Genomic DNA, 26,164 nt, shown 5'->3' with positions numbered 1-26,164 from the left:
CTGCTAATCAGCCTCAGCCAGAGCATGAACAGCTGGAAAAACTTAATGTCTAAAGTCCAAGGTTTGCTAACATAAATAATCAGCACACCCAGATTTTTGATGCCATGAGTATACCCTCACTCAGCAAAAGTAGGGGAGCCTAGAAGATACCAGTTATGGGCCTAAGACTCTTCATCTATAACAAAGGTTTTGCAGACATTTATGCTGCTGCTTTGTTGGAGTTTTCTATACTTTAGTCACACCAGCAAGGCATATGATATACTAATTTTTCATTCTGGCTCACTGAATACTGTTCTCTATCTTGAATTTAATAAAGGTATTTCAGTCTTCTGAGGTACCCTATTCTTACTTCATCTGAAATATGTGTATTTTATTGAAACTCAGAGGCAAATCATAGTTTAATTCTGTAATTAGCTACTTTAATTCATATCAAAACCTGAACATGAATTCTCAGGAGCAACTCTAAGCCCCTGAAGATGAAGCAATCATCAGAAAATAACTTACAGTAAGCAAGGTGAAAAAAAAACTCACCACATACACAGGTTAGAACAAATTTGTAGTTGCATTTTATTTAATCAATGAAAGTCTACCTTAAAAACACAAAATCAAATTTGGTAACCCAATACATTGGATTAGAGAAAGCTTCAAGCTTTTAAGCACAAGCCAGAAGTCACAGTCTCAAGGAGAGTTTCAGAGGCCAAAGCAATACACTGGAACAAAGTAGGATCTTTTTGTGGAGACATGGTCCCTGCACCATTAGCGTGGTTTTGGGTGCAGCAGGCATTTTAGCTGTCAGTTATAAAAAGAAGCTTTTGTATTTCTTTCATAGTTAGGTTTGTTGCACTGCTTACCTAGGCCCTGGATTAATGGAGAGAACAGGCAAGTTAAAAGCCCTTGCCTGCCCAATTACTACCAACAGACAATTTACATTGTGGTAAAGCTAGCTTTATTTAAATGAGGTTCAGACAAGAAGTAACTTTACATATTATTAACAGCTTTGGAGCTACAAATGTAAGAATCAGGATTACACAGGTCATGCTTTTGTTATTTTACCTGCTGCAGTTATTGCAATATGGCTTAAGGTACATAGGTATACAATTTGTACAAATTCAGCCAAGTTTGCACTTGTGAGGTGTTATTAAGAGCATCATTACCTTGCAAGCCAACCTACATGTGTGGAAATCAACCGAGGTTTTTGGAATTGCCCAAAGCTAAGGGGGAAAGCTGCCGCTAACAATGGACAGAGAGAGACTGGATTGTTTGAAACCACATTGTTTGGCTTTAAATATTTATATAATCCGCTCTGAGGTAAAGAAAAATCTCTTGATGCTTCCACGCAGGGCAGCACCAGATGGTGCAATCACACCAGTGCAATCAGTCACATCGTTTGCTGGACGTGCAGCCTCAAGGAGAGGCCAGCACCTGCCGTAACAAGAGCATTTGTACACTAAAGTTGATTTTCAAATAAATTACTATACAGGTATGAGAGTGAGCTACTGTTTAACTTGATGGGCACTGGTTTCACAAAGAGTGATCTGTAACCTCCACTTTGGAAATCAGAGCTGAAAGTCCTGACTTGTACCCCTCGTTCGATTTTAACGCAAACGACAAAGGAGAGGGCAATTCCTGCTGGGGACAGACATCCCAGGACTCAGTCTTGGGGCTTCTAGGTATCTTTATATCACCCTGCCCATTCTGGTCTCAGCTGTTGTCAGTCCAATCCACCTTTCATGAAGCTTTTTATGTCCTCAGCACCCCAAAGATCTCATTAGCTTTTTGCAATTCAAGGCAGAACTCATTACCGAGTCCTTTTTTTCCTCTTTTCTACTCCTGCCTCAGAAATTGTCAGGAGTGGGGAGAATTTCATAAAATGGTGTGGTGGGAAAACAGTTCAGGCAGGGGTTGGGAAAGGAGGAAATGTGTATGCAGGAAAGATGTTCGACATAAGGCAGGGAAAGGCTTTGGGTTGGATGGGACAGTGACCAGAAATCAGAAGAGTTTGGAATGACAGGAGCCAGATACAAAGGCAGTGGAACAAGAACAAGGTGACAGTGAAACGGTGCTGTCTGGAGGGTACTCAGAAACCAGGGATGGCTGCAAGTAGAAGTGAGCAGTGGGTAAGGTCAGGGCTCTCCTTTTGTCATTAGAAATATCATAGTTATACATTAAAATCACAACTGGGTATAGGATATACATATAAATATTCAAAGCAAGACAGCCAAATTTTTTTGAGAGATTTTACAGGGGGAAAAACCTGGAACAATAAATAGGAAACTACATGTTATCAATTTCTGCTCCAATAGTATCCATTTCCTCTCCAGGCTACTCTACAATATTCATTTAAGGGAATGCCTAAACAGTACAGAAGTAACATTGCTCTACATTAAAATCAGAACTGGGTTTAAGACATACATATAAATATTCAATACATTACAGTCCAGTCCTGAGACCTGAAGTCTGGAACAACAGAGGAAGGGTATTTTCCATCTCCTTTCAAGCTACACTGTAGAAATAATTTCTGACTAAATCAGGCCTGCACAAATACAATTGAAAGATGGACAGAGATACCTGAATGGGACTGAAAGGCAGCAAACCTGAGCACCTTGCTCAACAATTTGTGCGTGATCCAGTTCCTGCTGTTTGACAGACGTATCCAGAAGTCTCACGTGTTTTCATCATTCAGCCCTCCTCTTCCCCCTCACACACAAGCTGAGCAGCACCTATGGCCACTCACAGGTCAGATCAAGGCAGCTAGGAAAGATGTGAGGGGGAAGGGAGGCTGCTAAAGAAGGGAGGGAGACTCAGGGACAAGTGAAGGGATTCAAGGAGATTGGACAGACAGGACACACATTAAATGAGGGGACAGTAATAACCATGGCAAAAATTCTTCTAGTGGTCTGCCCAGTCACTCAGTGGTGCATCTCCAGTCTTAATGGATTATTTTGGGCAGAGACAAATAACCTTCAAATGGAACACAGGTATGGATACAGCCAATATTAAAGGCTTTGTTTTTTTAACAAAAATGGCAAGGCGAGGTCTTCAAAAGAACAGGTGTTAACATCCAATAAAGGGTAGTGAATAAAGCTCCTGGTTCTGTGGCAGGATTGTCAGTTGTTCTCTAGAACTGGCATCTCTCCAAATGCCACATGGATGCTTAGCACATCTGAAAGAAAGATGACAGTAAGAAAGTTTTAGTGATGACAACTTACTTTCCCAAGAACATGCTATTTTCCCAAGCAGTTCTCAGAGATAAAGGTCTTATGACTTAGTGAAGCAAGTGCAGTATATATCCTAGGGAGAGATTATACTTGTAATTTCTCATTCAAATTCCTCTGAAGTGCAAAAAGCTTTGTACGTGAGGCACTCCAGGTTTATCACGTTCTCATATCAGTCAGGATTTTAAGAAGAGCTTTGTTAGAGAGCGTGTCTGCATATTAAATTACATACATTAAATGTGTCATGTGAGTTCCTACCAAGGAAAACTGAAAGATACATTTACTACCTTCCAGAAATACCACACCAAAATATATGCCAAATCCAAGGCTACTGAAGTGAGGGCAGCCCTTCAGCAAAATAATTAAAAACAGGACAAACCAGCAGACCACATCAGAGAGAACAGTTTAGAGATTCTCACAACCATATTAGAAAAATAAATAAATTACTGGCTAAAAATGCTACTTACATCAAGGCGTCAGAGCCACCGAGTTCTGACTTTGTCTGTCACAAGATGCTCCTTCTTGACAACTGTCATCCTCCCATATTTGCATTTTCCCATCTTCCACTGGTGGATGATATGGTTGTTCTTCACTTTCTCTGCATGTTTGCTGTCCTGTGTGTTGGTCTGAGATTTCCATAATGTACCCAACCTCTTTTTCCCTTAATTTTGGTGTGTGTATGTCTAGGGTGTCTTTGGTTGAATCTTCTGTAGTACTTTGTCCTAGGGTGGATTTCTCAAGTCCCACAATTCCCCCTGAAATGTCTTCAGGGCTTGTCACAACTGTTAAAGAATTCAGACTCTGTCCATCTTTCAGGATCTCAGAAGTTAAAGGCATGTCCTTTGTTTTTTCCACAGTTGCATGAATTTCTCCAAACTCAGTTAAGGTAGTAGTTTTCACTATTCCTGGTTGCTTGAGCTCTTGTTCTTTACTTTTTATCTTTTCCTCTTTTACTGGAAGCTGTTGATCTACCTGTGCACTTCCCAGAAGTTCAGGCACAATTGTGTCTGACGGGCTTTTCCCTATGGACTTAATGCTCTGCTCTGACTCAAGGGCAGCTGACTCCTCTGTTTCTGCAAGTTTGTGAACAGCTGACTGGATGGCATTCAATACAATTTTGGTGCTCTGGGACTCTATCATCACAGACTGACCAACGTGCTTCTGAAATTCTGGGTGGCTGGGAGACAGACTGTGACTGGAAGCAATACCGTTGTGTTCGGCTTGCCCTGTGCTCGGGGGCTGCTCTTGCTCTTCTGATACTCCGTTCATGGAGGCACAAGTTATTCCAAGCTTGGGTGCCTCCACACTACCAGGCTCTGAAGTCCCACAGCCTGAACAGTCAATATTAGAAACTGGGACCTCTTCAGAAGCCATTTGCTCTGGTGTGGTTGCCAAGGGCTGTGCAGTTTTGGCTGTCACGTCTGCGTGTGTTGCAGTTTCTTCCCCGACGTGCTCTCCGCCTGCTGCAGCTGCCAGAGCCACAGGTGTTTTCAGAGCCCCCGAGCTTTCAGCCTGTGCACAGGCTGAGTCAGAGCCTTCCTCCTGCTGGACAGCAGTTGAACATTTATCATGCCTCACAGCTTCCTGTTCTCCATATTCAAATACTTCTTTGGCTCCTTCCAGCAATGGCTCATTTTTCTTATCTTCTTTCTGGAAGCCTTGACAGTTCAAGGTTGCTACAAGTTCTTGTCCTTTTCCCACAGTCTCTTCTCCAGCCAAGCTGCTGGGTGTTTCACATTTCTTAGGACTTATATCAGTGATAACAGCACTGCCATTTTCAAAAATCTCTGGGCGTGTTGATGTTAAATTAGATGCCCCATCTGCTTCAATCTGCATGGGAACCTCAGCAACAATGGAAGTGCTCTCTAGCTGTGTTTCAGATTTGAGCACAGCACTTTCCACTTTGCCACCTTTGGCTTCATCACTCTTGGAGGGGATTTCAGTTTCGTCTCTGCATTGTAGCTCTATGGCAGGCACAGAATCTTTTGCTGCAATGTCCCTGTCAAACCCATTGCTTACACTCTGCTCAGCATCTGCAGGAATGGCAGAGGATTTTCCCTTGCTCTGCAGTACAACCTCAGGAACAGTGACTTCTGTGCTTTTTACTCCACTGAGCATAGCATCATCTTCCTCTCTGAAGGCAGGTGTCTGGCTAGGACCTCCTTTAGTACAAACCTGCTCTTCTGAGTCAGGAATTCCATCTTGCTTTTCAGTTTTAACAGGGACCACAGTGCCAATTGCTTCTGTGCACTCTGGTCCCACAGTGAGCGTTCTGCCCTCTCCTCCAAGCTGCACAGGCTTTTCAGCTGTTAGCCCTAAGGATGAGGTTTCATCCTCTGTTTTGTCCTGAACCTGTGGAGAATTGCAACAGCTCTGTGAGAACGGGTACAAGCAGAGAATGACCACCAATGTTCTAGGTGAAAAACCACAACACCCAAAAGGACATGAGTTATGCAGAGAGCATAAGGTGATGACACAGGGATTAACAGCTCACCAAAACCCAGCTTGTGTTGTTTCTGAGAACATGTAGCTCATTAAACAAAGGGCAGCCTTAAAATTAATTAAAGGAAGGGACAGCTGGCAGCACTTGAAACAAAAAGTAAGCCAGAAGATGAGGAGGTAGGGAAGAAGGTAGGAATGTGCCAGCCACAGTAACTACAGCATTTAAACCTGGAGATAGTGATGTTGTTTCATGTCTTCCCTTTGCAGAGCTCCACCTATATTTCTGCCTACAACTGAAGACACCATCCACTGTGTATGGAGTCACATGGATCTGCATCTCAGGTGTTCATATATCATCTTGTTACTTTGTGCAACACAGGAGCCATAATGGCAATCATTCCAGTACCTCTGCATCTATGCACATCATCTCCCACTCCATTTCTGTAGGCACTGCATCCACCCCATCCTGCACACAAACTTCAGTGCCTGCTGCTTCTAGGCATGTGTGTCTCTCACTGGAAATGAATTTCAGGTGTCCCAGGCTTCACAAGGAAGGTACTTGACAGTAACATACCCACAACCTGGTTCTAAGCGAGGTATAGCATCTAATACTTGCTGATTTTTCTTTCACAAATCAACCTTTGTGTTACACACAATACTTACTGCAGGCTTTCCTTCTGGAGCACATTTATCTCTTGTCTCATCCAGTGTCAGCTCTGTTACGGGCAGTTTCTCTTGTTCTGAAGGCTCCTGCTCTGCAAACAGCTCTTCCTTGGGAGTGATGCCTTTGATGCTGTGAAACTCTTTGTCATGTGATAAAGTTTCCTCTGCTGTCCTCTGCACTTCATTTACTTCTTTATGGTCTTCAACATATCCTTGATATCCTGTGCTTTCTTCCATCACAGAAGGTATTTCACTTTTCTCTGATCCTGCAGGTAAAACACTCTCTTCAACTCTGTTTTGGCCCTGAATGCTCCCTGCACTTTGCTGGGGCTGGGGGCCATCCTCTTTATATTCGTTTTCCAAGGACTGTTCAAGCAGAACAGTTTCCTGGCCTACAATGCTCCCATCTTTATCACCATCTTTCACTTCTGACTCAAGTCCATGTGCTGTTGTAATTGTAGTTTCTGCAACAGCTCTTTCACTAACCAGGTGTGTTACATCTGACTTGACTCTTTCAGCAACTTCATGAAGAACTTTTTGCGTCTGTTTGTCCAGTTCTTTCAGATTTTCTTCAGTGGCCTCTACTTCTTGAACTGGTGTAGCTTCCTCTGTAGTATCTGGGGTTTCTAGTAACTGTGAAACAGCAGAAACCATCTCAGTTGTCTCCTCAGCAAGAGACACTTCCGTTGTTTCTTCAGCACAGGAAGCTTCTGCTGTCTCCAGAGCAGTCACTGCTTCAGAGGTTAGCTCCACTTCACTTGCTGTGGTGTCATCACTTACATCCTTTCCAGTCTCTGGCACTGTCTTAGCAGCTACCACTGCATCCTCCACAGTAACCCCCAGTTCAGCTGTTTTCTGAGTTTCTTTCTCTTCCTCTTCCCCTTCTTGCTCAACGCACTCTGTCAGAGCAGCAGATATCCATGATGGTGACCTTTCCTCAATGCTGCTCACTGCCCTTTCTTCTTCCACAACAGTGACAGCAACTGCATGTACCAGCCCTTCTGATCCTTGCTCCATCCTCAGCGTCTCCTCTAACTTTTCTGCTCCCTCTGAGGTTCGTTCTCTCATCGCTTCCGCATCTTTCGCTCGCTGGGCTTCCATTTTCTCCTGTTCTGCTGCTTCATATTCAGATAAAGGAACAACAGCTGGAATATCAGAATCTTCTTCAGCTGTTTCTGCCATGTCTTCTCTTGCTTGTTTAAGATGAGCAGCTTCTGGTTTTCCATCTGACTTTTTCTTCCTACGCCCAGGCATCAGTTTTCTAAATGAAACCCACGATTCATCTTTTCCAGGCTCACCATCCGATGTTGAATGATCCAGGCTAGATCCCACAACAGAGTCTTCACTTTTCTCTTCCATTCTGGTTTTGGATCTCCTTCTTGGAGTAACTAACCTTTTAAATGATTCCCACGTTGAAATACCTTCACTTTCAGATGGGCTTCCAGCTTGTTCTGGGGAAGAATTCCCTTGTCCTTGATCACTCTCCTGAGAGCTAGTAAGAACTGCATCTGTTGCTGTTTCTTTGCTCTGCCCAGACTCTTCTACTTTTTGGCTTTCTTCATCAGATGATGACGACTTCCTGGCTCTTTTCTTTGAAGAACCTACACATATAAAAGTTTCCCAGGACACAGAGGTGTCAACTTTTCTTTTGGGCTCTTCTGTAATTTTCTCTGGTTTCTGGTCAATCCCATTTTCTTTTATTTCTCCCTGGTTTTCATCAACAACATTTTCAGTTGCAGATGCTGCTACACTCTTTGTCTTATCAATTTCTTCTTCTTTATCACTTTCAGAAGGCCTTCTGACACGTTTCTTGGGAGTCACCATCTTTTTAAATGATGCCCAAGGTGTAACAGCTTCTCTTTTTCGCTCCACATCTGGAATTGTGGCATCTTCACTTTCAATGATCTGCATTCCATCTGCACATTTTTCCAAAGAGGGAATTTCATTCATCTCTTCAGGAGAAGAAGCAGAACTCTCCCCTTTTTGTTCCTCTGGGCTATCTGGGGAATCTGATAAGTGCTGAATTGGTTCACCCTGTTCCCCTAACTTAGATTCTTCTCTTTTACCTTTTTGCTTCTTTCCAGACAGTTTTTTCAATCCAGTACCTGTAAAGAGTTTCTTTAAAGGGCTGCCTTGTAGTTTAGCCTTTTCTTGAGAAGACAGGAGTTCTGCTCCATTTGTGATACTTTCTGGAGGCATCTTTCCAGCAGCCTCTTCAGAAGTTATTTCCATGGTTGTTTCATCTGGTTTGACAGTATCAGTCGTATCTGTGCCAGGTTTTCCCTGCAGTCCTTCATCAGTGGGTTTAACTGACTTTTGATTATCCCCTGTGTCAACTGAATGTTCAGAAGTAGAAAAGGACTTTGATTCAGGAGCACTCAGAGGTGACTTTGCTTCATGTTCTTCGCTTTCTTTTTTCTCTGTGGTTCTATCCAGAGCTTCTCCCTGTGCAACATCATCTGCTGTGGGTGACATTTTCAATTCTGCTTCCTCTGTTTTTTCATCTGATGTCTCTTTCCCAAGTACATCAGGTTTACTTCCTTCACTTCCTTCAGATTTTTTAAGTTGATCACTAGAAATTTCCACTGCCACAGATCCTGTTTCAAATGTCTCTTCAGAGGCTACCTCAGTTCTGTGATCTATTTCACACTTCTCCATTGACTCCAGTTCTTCTCCCACAGGTAGGACTTCTGAGGATGTTTTCAATTCTCCATTCACACTCTCAGTGACAACAGGTACCACTGACTTTGTTTTCAGTGGTTTCTCTGCCACCTCACCTTCCTTCTCTCCTTCCTTAGCTTCTTCTTCCTCTTTACCATGATTTTCCGAGACTTCCACCAGTTTCCTTTCCTGATCATCGTTTTTTCCCTCTGCACTTTCTTTTACAGCTGCTGCTGCCAGGTCCTCTTTTTGTCCCTGCTCATCATGCTTGACTACATCTTTCTTTTCACTTCCTTCTATTCCTATGGCTGCCGAAGTTTTTTCCGACTCCTGCATTTCACCTTCAGTTTGCTCCTTTTCATGTGCTTCAATAGTTACTGCTGTCACATTCCTCTCTTCATCTTGCTTCTCAGACTCAGATTTCTCCTCCTTTTCACTGATTTCAGTTGTTAATGTTATCCCCTCTTTTTCCTTCTCCTCTTCTTTCACAGGAGACTGTTGTTCATCTTCTTTAGGCTTCCTAAAACTCTTCTTTTTTCTAAACCCAGTCCATCCTTGAGTAAAAAGTTTTCTTAATGGTGATGCAGTTTCAGTGGCTAAAGCAACTGGCTGAGAACAAGTCTCATTTACTTCTGTTATTTTAGGAGATTCATCTTCTGTTTTTTCATTTTTCAGTGTATCTTTGGTATTGTCTTCTGCAGACAGTACATCCTCAGGCACTGCCGCTTCTTCTGAGTGGACTTCCTTTTGATCATCAGCTCCTTCAGGGACCTGTGTTTCCTTTTTTACAGTAAGCAGCTGAACTGGTTCTGATTTTCCTGTCTTTTCCTTCTTCACTGTGAATCTGAAGCCAACAAATTTAAAAACCTTTTTAAAACCCAGATCATAAGACTGTGGCTCTGCCACCTGGTCTTCTGCAACTTCTTCCACAGCTGGCAACTGCTTAATTGAATCCTCCTTCTCAGCATCTACACCGTCCTTGGTGTCCGAGTCAGATGGATTTGTCTCCATAGTTTCAGTGTCCTCCTTCAAAGTTACACTGGAATGTTCTGTTTGTCCAACTGTTTAAACGAAAATAACAAAAAAGCCCAGTTAATTTCCTTCTAAATTTAACCTTATATTATACCTTTATAAATTTTTTCATTATTACCAATTTTGATAAACATACTTGTTCTATTATTATCTGTGTACCTTTTCTGTATGCTACTAGTACACTTTTAAGAACTAGTTTTTGTTCTACCATTACTGTCATTATTTTCCTTCTTTGTGTAACTGTACAATTCTTTCCACAGTTTATTTGCAAATGTACCTTTCAAGCTCATATTCTCTTATTCTATACCATGATTTTGCGGTTATTTTTGTGTGGTTTGTTTGCTTTTTTTTGTTACTTTAAGGCAAACTTAAGAAAAAAAAAATTATATCACAGACTATACAGAAAAATATATGCAATTATCCCTGAAGTAAAGTTCAATAAACATTTCCATGCAGACAGACACATCTGAAGAAACCCAACAAACAAAAAAACCAGCAAACAAACAAAACAAAACAAAACTTCAAAAAAGCCTGTTGACCTAAAATGATGACAAAAAGAAATAAAGCTTATTTTACAGCTTTGTCCCAAAAGAATAGTAAAATGTGAAAACACCCAGGGAAACCTGTTTTTCTGAAAACCTGTAACCCCTAAAAACAGTTACATAGCAATATATTGCTTTGAAGATGATGAATTTTTGTAATTCTTCCATACAATATCTGGATGTATGCAATACATACATAGCATCACCACCTACAGCAATTCCATGGTGCTTAAAATAAATGAGGCTGTTACTAAGCAAGAAAGTAAAATCCTCCACTGCCCACATGTCCATTTGCATTATCTTTTCTTTGAGGACAGTTTGGGTTTTTCCTTCAGGTCACTGGTAACCCCCTTCTCAGACTTGCTAGGATAATTTAAGTATTATTGCACCTCTGGTCAACTCAAGAGACTAACATGTAAATTAAATCTGTGGCATATTCAAAGCACCAAAAGATTCTTGGGCTTGGATGCTGCCAGGTTGTCAGTTTAACATTGTTCTTGACCCTAGGTTTTGTGCAATAGGTGAAAGTGCAAGGCCATGAAGGAACGTACTCTTCTCTCTGATCAAACCTGTTAAGAGTGCCAAGATAAAAAAATAAAATTATTTTAAAATACTCAATGTTGAACAGCAACACCCTAGAAGAAGGCACGGTCCCTTTCTCTTAAGCTGCACATGTGCTACTTCAATGTCCAGAGGCAGGAGGAGACAGCTTTACAAAGCATGTAATCATCAACTTCCTCAAAGTGATGTGGTTTTTATTTGAACCACCTTGAAGTTGTCTCTGACTCTGCAGCTGGCCCCGCTTTGCTGAAACACCTGATCTCCAGAGGTCCCTCCCAGCTTCTTGCCTGGTTCCCCCTTTATTGAGGGCTGCTTCTTCAGAAGCTCACAGACAATGCAGTCCAGGTAAGGCTGGAACTAATTACACAATATGCAAAACAAAATCTACAATGATACTGGCTTCTAATTGCCATGTAGAGGGCAAATTAGGTTTCACTATCAGCAGCCTACTGGTTGTTGTTTCTAAGTCAACATAAGCAAAGCTTTTTGTTTTTCCTTTATCTAACTGTTTAATATTCTTTACCTCAACTGTTAACTCCTAATTCAATTAAAAGCCTGACCTCAGCTAACATGCTAACTCCCCAAACATTTTTGACCAGACATGTTTGAACTGAGCCATTTATAAGACAAGAGAGACATCTTGAAGAAGCAGCCAGAATTTTTAGTCCATTGGTAAGATACCTCTTGTAAACACTAGAACAACCCATAAGCAAGTAACTCATATCAATCAAACATTACATTTTGTTTATTTAGTTGTATGTTGAGACTATATGAGGATAAAGTCAAGGAACTACTTCTGTGTCTGTGTTCATTTATTCCTAGGTCTGGAAATAAAGTCCTTGCTATTTCCATAAAACTATGGAATTCAACAGAAAACTGTCAAAGGCTTAAGAGGAATTCACAAAGTTAGAGGCACTTCTTCAGACACTATCTTCAAAACATTCATATTTTACAATTATTTAGAAACAAGTACTTTAATATATTCTTAAGCTTGTTTATACTAAAAATGATTCCTTTGGCTTGACCAGCTATGAAACTAAATTATACTGATCATTTAACATTAACTAAAAATCTGCTCATGAGGCAGACCTCTTAGCGTCTCTGCTGGAAACACGGTCAATAGAGTCTTTCTGTTTGTCCCAGCCCTGTATTAATGCCAATCTGCTTACTCTTACACACCTTAAAATCTCCATCTGACATGAGTTAGATCAAGGTAGACTGAAATACAGGGCTGAGAGCCAGTGGGAAATGCTGGGTCTAAGTGGGAATGACCAGAACTGCAGGAAGGCAGAAGGGAGTGGGGAAGTCAGAAGGCACTCTGGACTGCACAGACATGGATTTCTACGGGCTCACCCTTCCTCCTGCAAACACTCCCTGGGGAATGCATGCCCATCATCACTGAAAATCCTGAGCTTTCAAAAAATTTGTAAAAAAAGGTGATATTTCTTTTTTTTTTTTATTTATTTCTAGTTTTTTCTTAATTCCCTTAAGGAAACATCCTTTTGGAAATTCCCTTCCAAATTCCTACCAAACTAGCACAAGTGTTTAGTGTAAATTCAGTGTTTAAGATGAGTTTCAGGTTTTACAGATAAATGGGGTTACTGTAAGAGTGCAATGATAAAAGAATACGAATAAATGAGGCATTCCATTTCCAAAGAGAGATAAAATACAAAACCAGTATATAAAGGCATCTCTTCATGTTTAAGATACACATTCAGAGGGTTTTTGCTTATTCTGTTAATAAAATTTTGTGTCCATAACACCCTAAGATAAAGACCATGTCTCTTCAAAATGTTTTGCAGGTAAAAAGAGCTGTGACTATTACAAAATCTGTAGGTATGGGTATGAATTAAGATAGCAAATGCAGTCACAGAAATAGAGAACACAGGGTTTAGAGGCAGTGGTAAGCTTTCTGTTAAACTGTTAAATCAAGCTGACAGTAATTAGCTCTTCCTTGTGTGTCCATCCAGCAGACACGTTACCTTCACTAAAGGGTGCAAAAGGAAAAAATAACAGAAATATTGACTGACTGAACACACTTATGAGTGCCAGTCTGAAAAGTCACAGCTATGCTACAACACATCACACTTCCATCTCTTCTTCATGGTGCAGAGATGATACACTTACAGACCTAGCCCAAGCACTTCAATTTCACCAAAGGGTTTAACCTGTCCAGAAGGTATTTCATCACCAAGATAACATTCCACTGTCAGCTGGTAAGTGACCTGCTGCTGTTGAACCTGAGGTCTCCACTTTGTCTCCTTCTTTAACATTTTAAAAACCCTGGAAGATTCTTTAAAACAGAATTTCTGATGCCTTTTCTCAGTGTTTGAGGAAGGAGGTGCCATTCAGGAAATTTGCATGCATGTTGCCAGGAGGCTGCCACTGTTGTGTGACAATGCTCCAATGCCACAAGCATCCAAGCTGTACTTTCATTCACAATGTATACTCAGAACTTTACATTTAGGTTGGATTCTACAGTGATGGTTTTACTAATGACACTTCAGTGCCCAAATGCTGTCAGTACAATTCTGAATGCAGAAAGCTTTGGAAGGTAGTTACACAAGGCATTGCTGGTCAGAGTTCTATATCATGTCACTACCATGGGTTTTTCTGGCAAGACAACCAGTATTTTCTGAATTAATTCAGTGGTTTTGAAAGTACCTTAAACACCAGACAGGCTCATCCAAAGAGCTACCAGAAAACAAAACAAAGCAAATACAGTAAAATACTGATATGAATAACATTTCCCTAGGTCTCTCCTGAGCAGGGCTGTACTTTACCAGCTATGTGTTAGCCAAGGAGTAGAATACAACAAAACTATACCAAGATGAAGTGATAAAGATCAGGGGTGATATCATAAAATTGATAAACTTTGCTGTTTAAATCTACCATGGCTAAGGACCAACACTGAAATTCTATTTTAACTGCTTACATACCAGTTAACCTTTCAAATATTTTTAATTTAATCAAGGTGCTGCTCATGTTTTAATAACTGCATGTTTTATTCTGAAAGAAATTTTCAAAGTTGACAGTCTTGAGGACTCAGAGGCGCTTGATTTCACAATTTCATAGGTACTTAGCCCACTGTAAGATTTCTATTTTATCAGGAGCATGCTGATCAGTTGTTGGAGAATTAGTATTTTCAGAATGACTGAATTCCTGTCTCATCCCATTAAAAATAAAACAAATAATTAAACTCTTCTTTCTGTAGACTGACACTGTCGGCAGTGCAATTTAACTGTTCATCTCTCTTCAGAAGTGAAAATGTGTTTCTCCCCTGGTAGCTACCAAAGAGTTAAAGAAAAGCACTCTGACTGCAAGAGTTAAATCCACAGCACTTCATATGCTCCAAGTCAATCCTGTCAACATCTGGAGTTGGTTGACTTTTCCCCCTAAGGATTTGCAGCACGGCGCTGGATTTTTTCCATGAATTCCCTACATTCTCAATCTCTCAGATGGATGTGACACACACCCAGCGCCCACCTCGCAAACTCCTCCAGCCACTGCAAGGCTCCAGAGGCTTTGTGCTGTTTCCATTTATTTCAGTGTTTAGGGCTAAATCGTGCTTTTGGTCACATACACAACTCTCACTAGGTTCACATGAGCAAAAGCAAATGCTGTAGCCATGAGGTGTATTTTACAATCATTTGCATCTGTTGCGTCTAGATTTGCTACAAACACAACTTGTGAAACAAACAAACAAACAAAAAACCCACACAAACAACAAACCACTAGCTACTGCTACTAAAATGAACGTGACACAAACAGAAGGCAATTAAAAAAAATCTGAACTGAGCTTGTATTTGTCAAACGCAGTTTTCTCAACTGCACAATTCATCTAATTATCATTAGAAACATAAATGACAATATAAAGGATAAAAACTGATACAAGTGAGTAATTAAAAACCAAAACACAGCTTGAAATTACAAAATCTATGAAAAAACCTACCCTGAGCAGATTTATTAAGAATAAGTAGCTGTCCAGAATTACTTGTGAAATTGAGCACTTTAGCTTTAAAAAAAACCAAAACAAACACAAGCAAACAATCTGTGCTTTAAAGTTTCACTACAGAGTGTATAAAGTGGGTATTACACCACAAATTTTGATTCTTTTAATCGTGAGTTTCAAAAAGTTGAGTTTAATACCTCAAACACAGTACTCACTTTGCAGTAACAAAATAACATGGAAATATGATTATGTGTTGTCCTTCTAAATATTTAATTTTTTTAACTACACCTGTAACATTTCTGCTTCTCAACAATGCATTTTTTAAAAAATTCTTCCTTCCTTTGCCTGCTACACACCATATTTATTTCCACTTCAATGTATTAACTACTCTTCCATAGAAAAAACACAATACATCCTTCTCCCTTCTATTCACTAAATTTTCTAAGAACTGACTTGCCATGTTCATTGCAGGGAGCAAGTTCTTTCAGATTAATTAAATAATGAGGGAGGATTTAAAAAGATTTTTGCATGCTAAATCTCACAGTGCACCCATGCAATTCATGAGCTTTTTAACTATGATGTTATTTCGAAGCTTTTGAAACAAGTACTTTTTAGTCTTCAGTTCTCTGGTACTTGGGTGGGAACTGAAGAGTTAGGTTCAAAAATCTCACACACTTTGTGTTCATTTTAAAAACCAAAAAAAGGAACAAGCCACAAAATAACTATTTTTCATGACTTTAGAAAGCAAAAGCAGCATCCCCAGAAAATGACATCTTAGAAAAGTAACTGAAAAAACAAACAAGCAAAAAAAAAAAATCCCCCAAACACGCAATCATTTCCGCTGTGATGCTGTAACATCCAAACATTCCTCAAAAATCTTTATTTTTAGAAGATTTTGATTTAGCTGTATTTGTCTGCTCCAACTCAGAGCTTCTCAAATTCCAATTCTGAGCCCAGCTTCTCAAATTCCAGCAGGAAAAGTTATGTATCTCATTTATTCAAGATTAAAATATTTCTTTTTTCATTTCAGTGTTTCAAGAAGCAGCCTAAAACATCAGAAAACAGTATAATTCTTCTTTAAAAATTTACAGAGGACTTTTAAAGCCAGAATGGTCATTATCTATGGCTTGGAATAGCTGCTGTAGTTAGAAATTCGTCATTAAATACACTCACAATAATAAACAGCTCTCAGACCAGCACAGCTGTTCTGTTTGGGAACCAAACCAGCATGCTACAAATATTTATGAAATTTCATGGTTAGACATGCTGTCCACATCTCACATTCAGTGACTTGGTTCTGCTTCTTAAAATAAAATCAATTCACCCGGAGAAGATAGAAGCAACTCTAACACTGAGGTATCTGAGGGGAAAAAATTTCATTACTCCATTAGCAACAAGCATGGGATAAGCAATAGAGGCCAGTAAACATTAGGAGATTTTTGAGAAGCCCTAATGATCAATGAACAATGAAAAGCAGATTGAAAATTTTTCTTTATCAAAACGACCACATAAAGACTAATGTAAACCTCAAAAACTCACCACAAAGGAGATGGAGCTGCATCTGCACTAATTAGACACATGACAGCTTAATACACTCCTTCATACCAATAAGCAGAGGTCCTCTGTCCCTTCCAACACATACAAGCTAAATGCAATTCCTGCAAAATGTACTATAGAAGCAGCTGTGCTGCAGTGAAAATTCAAGGTTCTTCCACAGGAATTATTAAATAAGGAAAACCTCAAACGATCAAAACTGTACAAACCTATAAAGACATTGCTTTTGAAAAACAGTTTAACCTTTAATTGCTAACAATAAAAGGAAATAAAAAAAATAGAGAACCCTTGAGGAAAAAGACTCAGCATGTGATAAGCTCATTAAACATCGAGTTTAATGAAAACCCTATTGTAAACAGCAGTAGGATATCTCCTGCACTACTCACTGATTCAAATCACGTACAGTCCTCCCCAGGGCCCGCTCCAAATGGAGCCGCACTTCTACAGGCTTTGTTGTCGATATGTATTGTAAAGTTCAAGTATTTTGCATGAATAAACTCCCCCTATTTGTCGAATTCATTCACTGGCTCCAACAAACAATATAAAAGAGAGTAATTACTAATACAATGAAATAAAGATTTCCTAGATAGCTAGAGCCATACATCATCAATCTGAGTGAAATTCCGATGCAAATTAGCTATCTTTAGAGGAAAAAAAAAAAACAACCCACAAAAAAATCCGGGGTTTGTTTATTTAAACTTCATAATAGAACTTTGTCTCCCAGAGAAAGAGACAAGTTTGTGCAAACCCAGAAGTGCGATAATGCTTTTTCTTTTAATTCTTTGCTCCCCCAAAATTCATCTTTTCAGAAAGCCCAACTAGGGCACGGTATTAGCTCTTAGTTTCAGTGGCTTTCATGCTAATTCCTCCAGTAAGATGTGCGGAGTTCAGCGCACACAGGATCAAGTTTTTGGTACTGCAGGCTGGGATCCCGCTGCCTCCCATCCACACAGACACACACATCCTTGCCACGGTGCTGATACCCTCTGACTTTTGCTACGTTAAGATAAAACACTAACAGAGTAACAGCTTCATTTCTCTCATGCAAATATTTTTACAACATATAAACGATGCCAATTTCCATATTTCCTCCAATTTCACCAAGTTGAGCTCTTAAGGTATTTTACTGCCTTATTGCCTGATTGATGTAAAACAGCACCATCAGTGCGGTCACTACCTTTTCTTTCTATTCCCAATTTCAGACACCAGGTCCCCGCCCTGCAGAAGAACACCCAGTTAGCACCTCCACATTCATAAAGCCTCGTATCGCAGGTACCACACCGCTGGAGGCGATATGGCACTTCCTGAAGTTCCAGCAACCTTGGAAGCGGTTCTCACCGAGGTAAGAACCCTTAAGGCAGGCAGACCTTTCAATCCCTGTGGCCCTGCCCGAAGCGCAGAGTCGCTAACCCCGGGGGCTCGGCGGCGCTCCCGCAGCCCCGCACGCCGCCGAGCCCGGGCAGAAACCGCGTGTGCCGGCACCCGGCAGCGCCGCACCGCCTTACCCGCCATCGTCACTGTCCCCAGCATGGCTGAAGCCACAGCGGCACCACGAAGCTCCGCTCCGAGGTTCCTCCCTGGCCCGCGGGGCAGCCCCAGCCGAAGGCAGCGAGAGGGAGGCGGCCGGAGGCAGCGGCGCTTCCACCGCCGGCACCCGCTGGCTGCACGGAGGGACGGCCGCAGCGCAGGCTGCCCGATGAAAGTCTGCCTGTCGGAGGGCTGGGCTCTCCCCCGAGCCCCACGGCCGCTCCCCCCAGCCCGGACAGCGCCGGGCCCCGCCCGGGACCGCCCCCCGCCCGCCCGGCTCTTCCCACCGCCGGCGGACGAGCGCGGTGCCGCGCAGGGTCCCGCCCGGAGCCGCCGCTGGAGCCCGCATCCCCCTCGAACCAGCCGCCCGCTTCAGCTCCCGCTGCTGCAGCACCTTCCCACAAAGCATCCGCACCCGAACGCAACAGAGGCGGCTTAAAAACCCCTGGATTTTGTCCCTCATAAACAAAACCATACAACACGCTTCTGGCTTTCCACACTGAAGTAATTGCTCCTTTGCCTGTTACACTGTGGGGTTGGTTTCGCCTTTTTTTGTTCAGTTTTCATTTGTCTGGAGGGTTTTTTAAATTGGAACTCTCTACAACCTAATTACTTATAAATTGTCTCAAATTCTGCTTTCAAGAGTTTTATAAACACATTACTCCAGATACTTGTAATTTAATGATCCTACTGAGAGTAAAAAAGGGAAGCAGTATGATAAAATAACACAAAGGCTCAGTATCTAATATAGGTGTCCTTCTGTAATAGCGACAGTATTTCTATTTTGATTACAATTGATTGTGTTGAATATGTCCAAAGTTCTGATGATATTTTGGGCCTTCATCTCTCAGACTGTCAGAAACAACTTCACAGCCAATTTACCAGAATATCTGGTTAATTTAATTTTATAGTGGCAACTTTAATGAGTCTAGGTCATCTCCCAAGTGGTCTTCTGAATGCAAGATTCAAATAATGATAAGGACCAAGCAACCCAAAAAACGTTTAATCATAAACACTCCTTTATTATAGGCAAACCCTTGTGTTGTTTCAGTGTTTGGTGCCACAATACTTCTGAGTTTAGACTCGCAAGCAAGGTGAAATAAACAATGAGTTCTTCTATGTGGAAAGATTTCTCTGCAAGAAGTAACTCTTCTCTTTATTCATCTGCCTAAGGACAGATGAGGTAGACCAGACTCTCTAAGGTCCAGAGGAATGGACACAAACATCTGAAGATAACTTTTACTTGAAGAACTCTTTCCTGTGCTCAACTGAGCAAGTTCTGTCTCTATACATGATGTCATTTTCAGCTATTGTTACCAGCAAATGTATGCTGCATCTCCTGTCAAGAGTAAACACAGAAAACTGTTTTCCCTTTCACATAAATAATGTTACCATGTAGGCTTGGCTCCACTGACAACACTGACAAAATTACAAGCTTTTGTCTTACAAGACAGGATTACAACAGGAGCATCACACAACCACAGGAGAGATGATTCTCAAAACAAAGCCAAGGATTTTCAGGCAGTCTACTCAAATCCAAATTCCTAATGCTGTGCATATTCACATCATGCTGTGCAAGTGGTTACACCTGCACTCAAAGGGAGCTTCAGACCTCTTCATTACATATCCTAGGTATGTGATTTCCATACAACTGAAACTACAATCCAGGATTATTCAAAAATAATTATAATCTTTGGCTATTATCTTGAAACTCATGCCCTTTCAACGGCCTTTTCTTTTACTTGATCCAGAAGCTGAATATCAACATGAAATTTTCTGACACTGCTCCCAAACATCAGGTATTTTCTCTTCCTTTATGACTCTGTTTAGCAAGTATCTTCCCCCATCCCTGTCCACTTAAGAGTAAAATTTTAGAGAAGTGTAGTTTCATGAAGGATAAAATAAGTTTCACCTCTTTTTTATAGTGTCAAAAGCCCCTACTGATATGATTAAAAAAAAAAAAAAGGCGCAAAAGCTCAGGATAAAACATGGTAGCTTTCTATTGGGATAAAAGCATTATGGCAATTAATCTAAAGATGTGATGAAGAATGGCTTTTACCAGGATTCAAGCCCTGGAGTACACTAAGGGTTACACACACATGCCTTACCTACTCTATAGGCTGACATTTAAGATAGTGCCTCATCTACTCTTCTCCCTGCCCCATCCCTTCCCTGTTCTCCACCACCATTAGATGCCTGCTCTGATTGAAAACCAGCTCTCCCTCCTGCCATCCTGCCAAAAAAGTCAGCAGGACTGCTGAAGCAGATCTCTCAATGCATGCCTGTGAACAGGAACAGAGGGAAGCAAGAAGAGGCTGATGAGGACAGAAAAGATGGGCTACCACATCACACAGGAGAAAGAACAGCACATTCCTGACTGTGCAGCAAGGGCGACATTCCCAAGACAGAATACACTGGGATGCCTATGATGAGAAAGGTTTTGTGGTCCAAATGCAAATCTGATTAAAAGCTGTAGGAAAGGGAACTTTAATCAAGGTAAAATCAATGGATTAGCAGCCTGTCCCTTCCTATGAGTTCAAAATCATTTATTATTATCACTAATGAATTAATACAAAAGGATTTCTGCTTTATGAAGGAAGGGACAGGCCTATGCAGCAGGAACTGAGTGGAAACCGAGCTGCTCCTACCAGGTGGATGGTCAGCAGACAAGCAGAGGTACTGAGGTACTCAGAGCTGAGAGTGACCCCTAAGGGGGAACAGGTGGGCACCTCCACCACTGACACCAACACCTTCAGTCCACAAGCCATCTGAACTCTCTCCTACAGAGAAAACATCTCCCCCAAACAGTGCTCTAGAAGCACCTGAGCAACAACAGATCACTTGAGTAGTACCTGTTCAGTAGCAGAGCCCCATTTCCACTTCCCATCCCATTCAGCAGGCAGGCCTCTATGATACATCCACTGAACACACGTTTTTACTCACCATCTGTTCCAGCAGACTCCGTCTGCTCTGCTGGTGATTCCTGGAGTGGTGAAGCCACCTCTGACTGCTGCCCACCCAGTTCCTTAGATGCTGTAACAGCTCCCAGCTGCAGTGGCTCCTGTGGTGAAGCATCGTGCTTCACACTGTCTTCACCAACTTCAGGTACTGGTAAACTTGCGTTTAAAGCCTGCGTGGTCAAATATTGATTGAAGGATGGCAGTGGGGAAAGAAAGAGAGAAGGAAAAGAAAACATCAGTATTAGGCTGAATTGCCCCCCCAGCCCACACAGAATGTTCTTTCATTCTCATTTTGAATACATACATGCAAGCACTTTTAACTTTAATAAATAAAAGTACTTCTGTGAGGAAGAAAAACCAAAACACAACTGGGACTATTCATCTTTCTGCTCTCCCACATGAAATACATGGAAAAAGCAGGTCTTACAGACAATGGCCTATAACCCTGTGTAGAAACTGGTTTCTTCCATGAAGGAAAACTCCAGGATAAGGTGAATCTAGCTGATGGAAAGAAATTCTCTATTCAAAATGTTTGGCACAACTGCTCTGATATATGAACTAATCCTCTCTACAATACAGCCTTTGGTATTGCACCTCTCCTGATGTGCTTATCATCATCAACAATACAACTACAAAGAAATGGAACTATTCAGGACAGAAAGAAGAATACATATGGATTTTCCTCAAGGAAATGCAGTGAAACAGATTAAAACTAGAATTTTTGGACCTGTTATTAGGCAGAAACTATTCTAACAGGACAAAAGAGCTTTGCAATTCTTTGGGACTCTGCCCGCTAGCATTTGAAATATTTTTTTCTAAATTTACTAATATGTGTAAAAAGAAGAATCTGTTTTTCAGCCTCCACACCTGATACATTTTAATTATTTTCAGAATTTGTACTGGCTTGCCCTGTAAGATGAAATATACTTTCACAAGCATTTTTTTAAAGTATGGAATGTGTTGTGGTCATTATAAGATACTTAATTACCTTTTAATTTATTGATTACCCTTTATTTAATGAACTAGCTCTCCAACTGATTCTATTACCTTCCAACAGAAGCCATTTCAATTAATTAACCATTATTTCTGAAGCGAAGGTTTGCAGTTCCTCTGGTGGAACAGCAAACCTTAATTATGTGTCATTGTTTTACAACTCATCTGTACTCCCAAAATACTGCCAATGAAGCCCTGTTAATTAATCAAAAGGTATCACAGATATATTATACTGAAAGATAGGATCTAAAAACATACACCTGAAGCACCAAACTGGGATCAGGAAGATACCACATTCCTGATGATTCTCTCCCAACCCTCCCTCCCCCCCCCACATAAACATTCTGAATGGGGAAATCTATTTATTTATTTTGATTAGTAATTAGCCTGCTGCAACAGAATTTCAAGTCAAGAGACAAATCAACACAGTGCCAGGAAAAGGGCTTTCCTCTTAATCACCAGCCTCTTTTCACACGCTGGGTGTGATCTGGGAGAAGCGCTGTACCCCACTTCCACAAGCAATGAAGTGTGTGCATTCAGGTTCCAAATTTTCAGTTCAGAAGCCCTTAATTAAGCCAAATTGTTTCCACCCGGTGTTGTTGTGCTCCTCAAAGCTGCCTTTCACAGCCACATAATCCACCTCACGAAAAAGGATCCCATTCTGCTCCACTGCCAATACCACAGATGGAATAATTTGGCTTCAGAGTTTTCACATGCTGAGACCAGATATTAAATAGAAGAAATACAGGATGGCTCAGCACTCAGATTACATTCCTGCTTCTCATATCATCCTTCCCGTAAATCTAAAACACGGGAACTCAGGAGGGATAAAGACACCACACTACTGAACAAAGGCACGTAAACCCTGGGAAGCTCCTCTGCAGCTGCACACAATAGTAGGTGAATGGCAGTAGCCGATTAAAGACAAGCAGAAAAATCAGATACAGAAAACAACAACCTAATTCTGAAAGGGCTTTAAGATTCTTCTGTACAAATTTAGTAAAGGACAACTACTATTTTTTAATAATAATAAGTTTTACTGATTCATTCTTGAAAGACAACTGCGAGTCCTGCAAACACAAGAACAACCTTAACTGGACTGGCTCTCAGGGAGCTTGGCTATCTGAAGAAAAAGCCATGGATGACTATTTCAATATGATACCTTCAGAATTAACACCAACAATTCTTTCAAGTCACAAGAAAGGCAACAGAACTGAGTATCTTAGCATTCCTCAAGTTATTCAAAGACTTCTTTGCCTTTCTCTCCAAACCTCCCCCCAGGCAGCACACCTTTTTAAAGCTAGCTCCATGTACAGACACACTCAACCATTTGCCTAACAAGCACCAGTGGACTCTGCAAAGAACCAGAGCACAAAGGTACTTGGTACCCCAATGCAGTACAGCTTGTCTCCTTCCTAAATTGAGCACAGACTATTGCAATAAAATATTAACAATGGTAACAGCACTTATTATTACCCCAGCTCTGAATTGATTCTGCAGTTTTGGTGCATTCAGGAAAACTGACTTTATACAATCCTAAAGACTTGTGATTTCAGACCAAGATTCAGGCCAGAGCCAGTCACTAGCAGACAACCTTTGGATCTGTTAAATCTGCAATACTCCAGTATGAAAAACAGAAATAAATATAAAACATCACTAAATGTAAGACTATAAGCAGTTTTTACAACCTGCCAGTATAATTATAATCCCTATTCACTCTGTACATAAATTCAGTTTAGGAAGTAGGATACATCAGTCACATCTGAGTAAAAAATGTAAATACATGGAAAACCTCAGTATTTTCAAATCTGACCAGACCTGCACTATAACCCTACTTTTTTACCCCAGTCCCCTGGGAAAAATTTGATGTGATTCTTGGCCTTGCAAAGGCAAACTTAGATTTTCAAATCAAGTGTTCTGCTTTAAATAAATGAATAATCAAAACTAATAAAACAATAGTACTTTTTCCAAATTAAAACATGCAAAGGAGAAGAAATCTTTGGGCAGTTGGAAAAGTGAAAGGAGACATAACAGCATCACTAGTTAAAAAAAAAAAAAAAAAAAAAAAAAAAAAAAAAAAAAAAAAAGTTGTGTGTTCTAAAAAAAGTTGCTCAGGCTCTTTTTATGAGGGTCAGTGCAGTCTGTCCCACTGCATTAGTCCTCAAAAGAAACTAATTTCAGTATTCCTTCACATTAACTGCTTCATTTCTCTGAAGGGATCTAAACTGCAGTTTAGTCCAATTACATCTAATTTGGTGAGCAGTGTTCTTAATTCCATTGAGAATAGTTGTAAAGCTTAGACAAATACAACATCAGAGTTTAGAGAGATGGGTGAAAACAAAATTTAAAAAGACAAAAATTAATGGTATTAGGAATCTCTCTATTCATCTTTTTGCATTAATCTACAAGTAATGAGACATCACATTTGGCAGGTTTACCAACATTTATCAGTTTTTTGTGGCACACATTAATTACACTCCTTTGATTATTAATTTATGAATGTGTCATCTCATAAACACAGGAGAAACCAAGGAGAACTGGTTATCCAGTTCACTGATCTTTCAGATTCTTCATTCCCAAAACAAAGGGCTATTAGCAAAGCAACACTCCAGTTTCTGTCACGCCATTACTATACAGCCTGGGTGTATTTTTTTATTATTTGCCTCACATTCACCACAAGGATGGAAGCAAAGGGCAGACACCCAGCTGATGAGACTGCAATGCACAAGGCTTGATGCCCACATCACTCCAACCAAGAGCAGCTTCTGCTCCAGCTTGCATCCAGCAGTGGGTCCAAGTGTTAGACCCCATTAAACGCACACAAAATTGAAAATGGATAAATTAACACCACAAATTGCATGAGATGTGGATGAACTGCAAGTCCTGATCTCACTGTACAGAAGTGGACACTTCCTTCAGGCACTGCTCCTGGGAGGTTTGCAGCATCCACTTCCCCCGCCAGGATCACCATCATTCCCAACATTCCTTGTACCAGACCCAAATCATTCCAGGGATTCCTCACACCAGGCCCAAATGTACCAGAGTTAATTTTGCCTCATTTTGTTAATCCTGCTACTCTGATTCTACACTAGATTACTAAAATAGCCAGATCCAGCTGTCTGAACAACTGAGCAAACTAACATAATGGTCTCTAATATTTTTCCTGAAGCTTGATTTTGAAACTCTGGGAAAAACTGTTGGCAAGCTCAGGGGGTCTGCTCTCAGCACACACTGCTTCATTAAAAAGAACTTCAAATACCAACACTTGGGAAAAGAAAAAAAAAAAATTGGATCATTCCGACTCTTTGTTCACAGCAGTTTGTCTTGTTTTGCATTAGCTAAACATGAGAGGTCCGTGGGACACTGCAAGTTCCAGGTGAAGAAAACACAAGGCCCTTCTCCTGTAAGGCACATAACAGCGCACTTAATTCCATCAGTTTATTTCTGTCTCCTGAGGACAAAGCCAAGAACTTTCTCCACATCTTCCATCTCCTATCTACCCTCTTCTCTCCCAGTTCTCAGCCTGACTTCCCTGTGACACCTCCTCATGGATGACTACCCTCGAAATCCAAATGGATAAAACAAACCACTCGAAACACCAAAACATTTCTACACCCAATTAATCTCTGCCATCTCTTTTTGCAACCTGTGAAAGAAGCACTACCCCCAGTCTACTCTGAAGCCTGATCCACACTGAGCTCCTTCCCAGGTCTCATGCCTTTCAGACACCACCTTATGGATGCATTTCACAGGTACAGCTCACCCAGGCTCTAAGGACCAGCCAGAACAAGGGCTGAGCACAAAGCACGTTCCTCTCCTCTCAGCAACCACACCCAGGCTTGCATTTCCAACCTGGAGGACTTTCAAAGTCCCGACGCTCCTCTTTGCATCTCTTTAGCCTCCACCACATCAAACGCAAGCTAATTGCCTCGGCTTTCAAAGTGCCCGGCCACTCCCTCTACCCCCTCCCTCTTATCTCCTATATGATTAGGGGCTTATTTCACACTTTTGGTGCCTCTATGACACCAATTTCCATTGTGCGTTTTTTCAATTACACGTTTT

At 41.0% G+C, this 26,164-nt stretch overlaps 1 protein-coding gene across 3 annotated transcripts in view; it reads right to left on the bottom strand.

The window, feature by feature from the left end:
* Positions 1–543: 543 nt before the first annotated feature.
* The window catches only part of AKAP12 (A-kinase anchoring protein 12), a 30,346-nt gene continuing 4,725 nt past the window's right edge, over positions 544–26,164 (bottom strand). For 2 of the 3 annotated variants that reach the window (XM_079325908.1, XM_079325910.1), the window contains exons 2-5: positions 21,093–21,279; positions 6,321–10,042; positions 3,683–5,567; positions 544–3,163 (exon numbers count right to left, since the gene is read on the bottom strand). In XM_079325908.1, the coding sequence (XP_079182034.1) occupies positions 3,684–5,567; positions 6,321–10,042; positions 21,093–21,279 (5,793 nt within the window). In that variant the 3' untranslated portion in view covers positions 544–3,163; position 3,683. Of the gene's footprint in view, positions 3,164–3,682; positions 5,568–6,320; positions 10,043–18,127; positions 18,373–21,092; positions 21,280–26,164 lie in introns of those variants that run through there. The other variant, XM_079325909.1, reaches the window with a different exon arrangement.

The sequence above is a fragment of the Erithacus rubecula genome, assembly GCF_903797595.1.
Source record: "Erithacus rubecula genome assembly, chromosome: 2".
Taxonomy (NCBI): domain Eukaryota; kingdom Metazoa; phylum Chordata; class Aves; order Passeriformes; family Muscicapidae; genus Erithacus; species Erithacus rubecula.
Note: the sequence above shows the minus strand (reverse complement) of the source record. Positions and strands in the feature narration are given on the sequence as shown.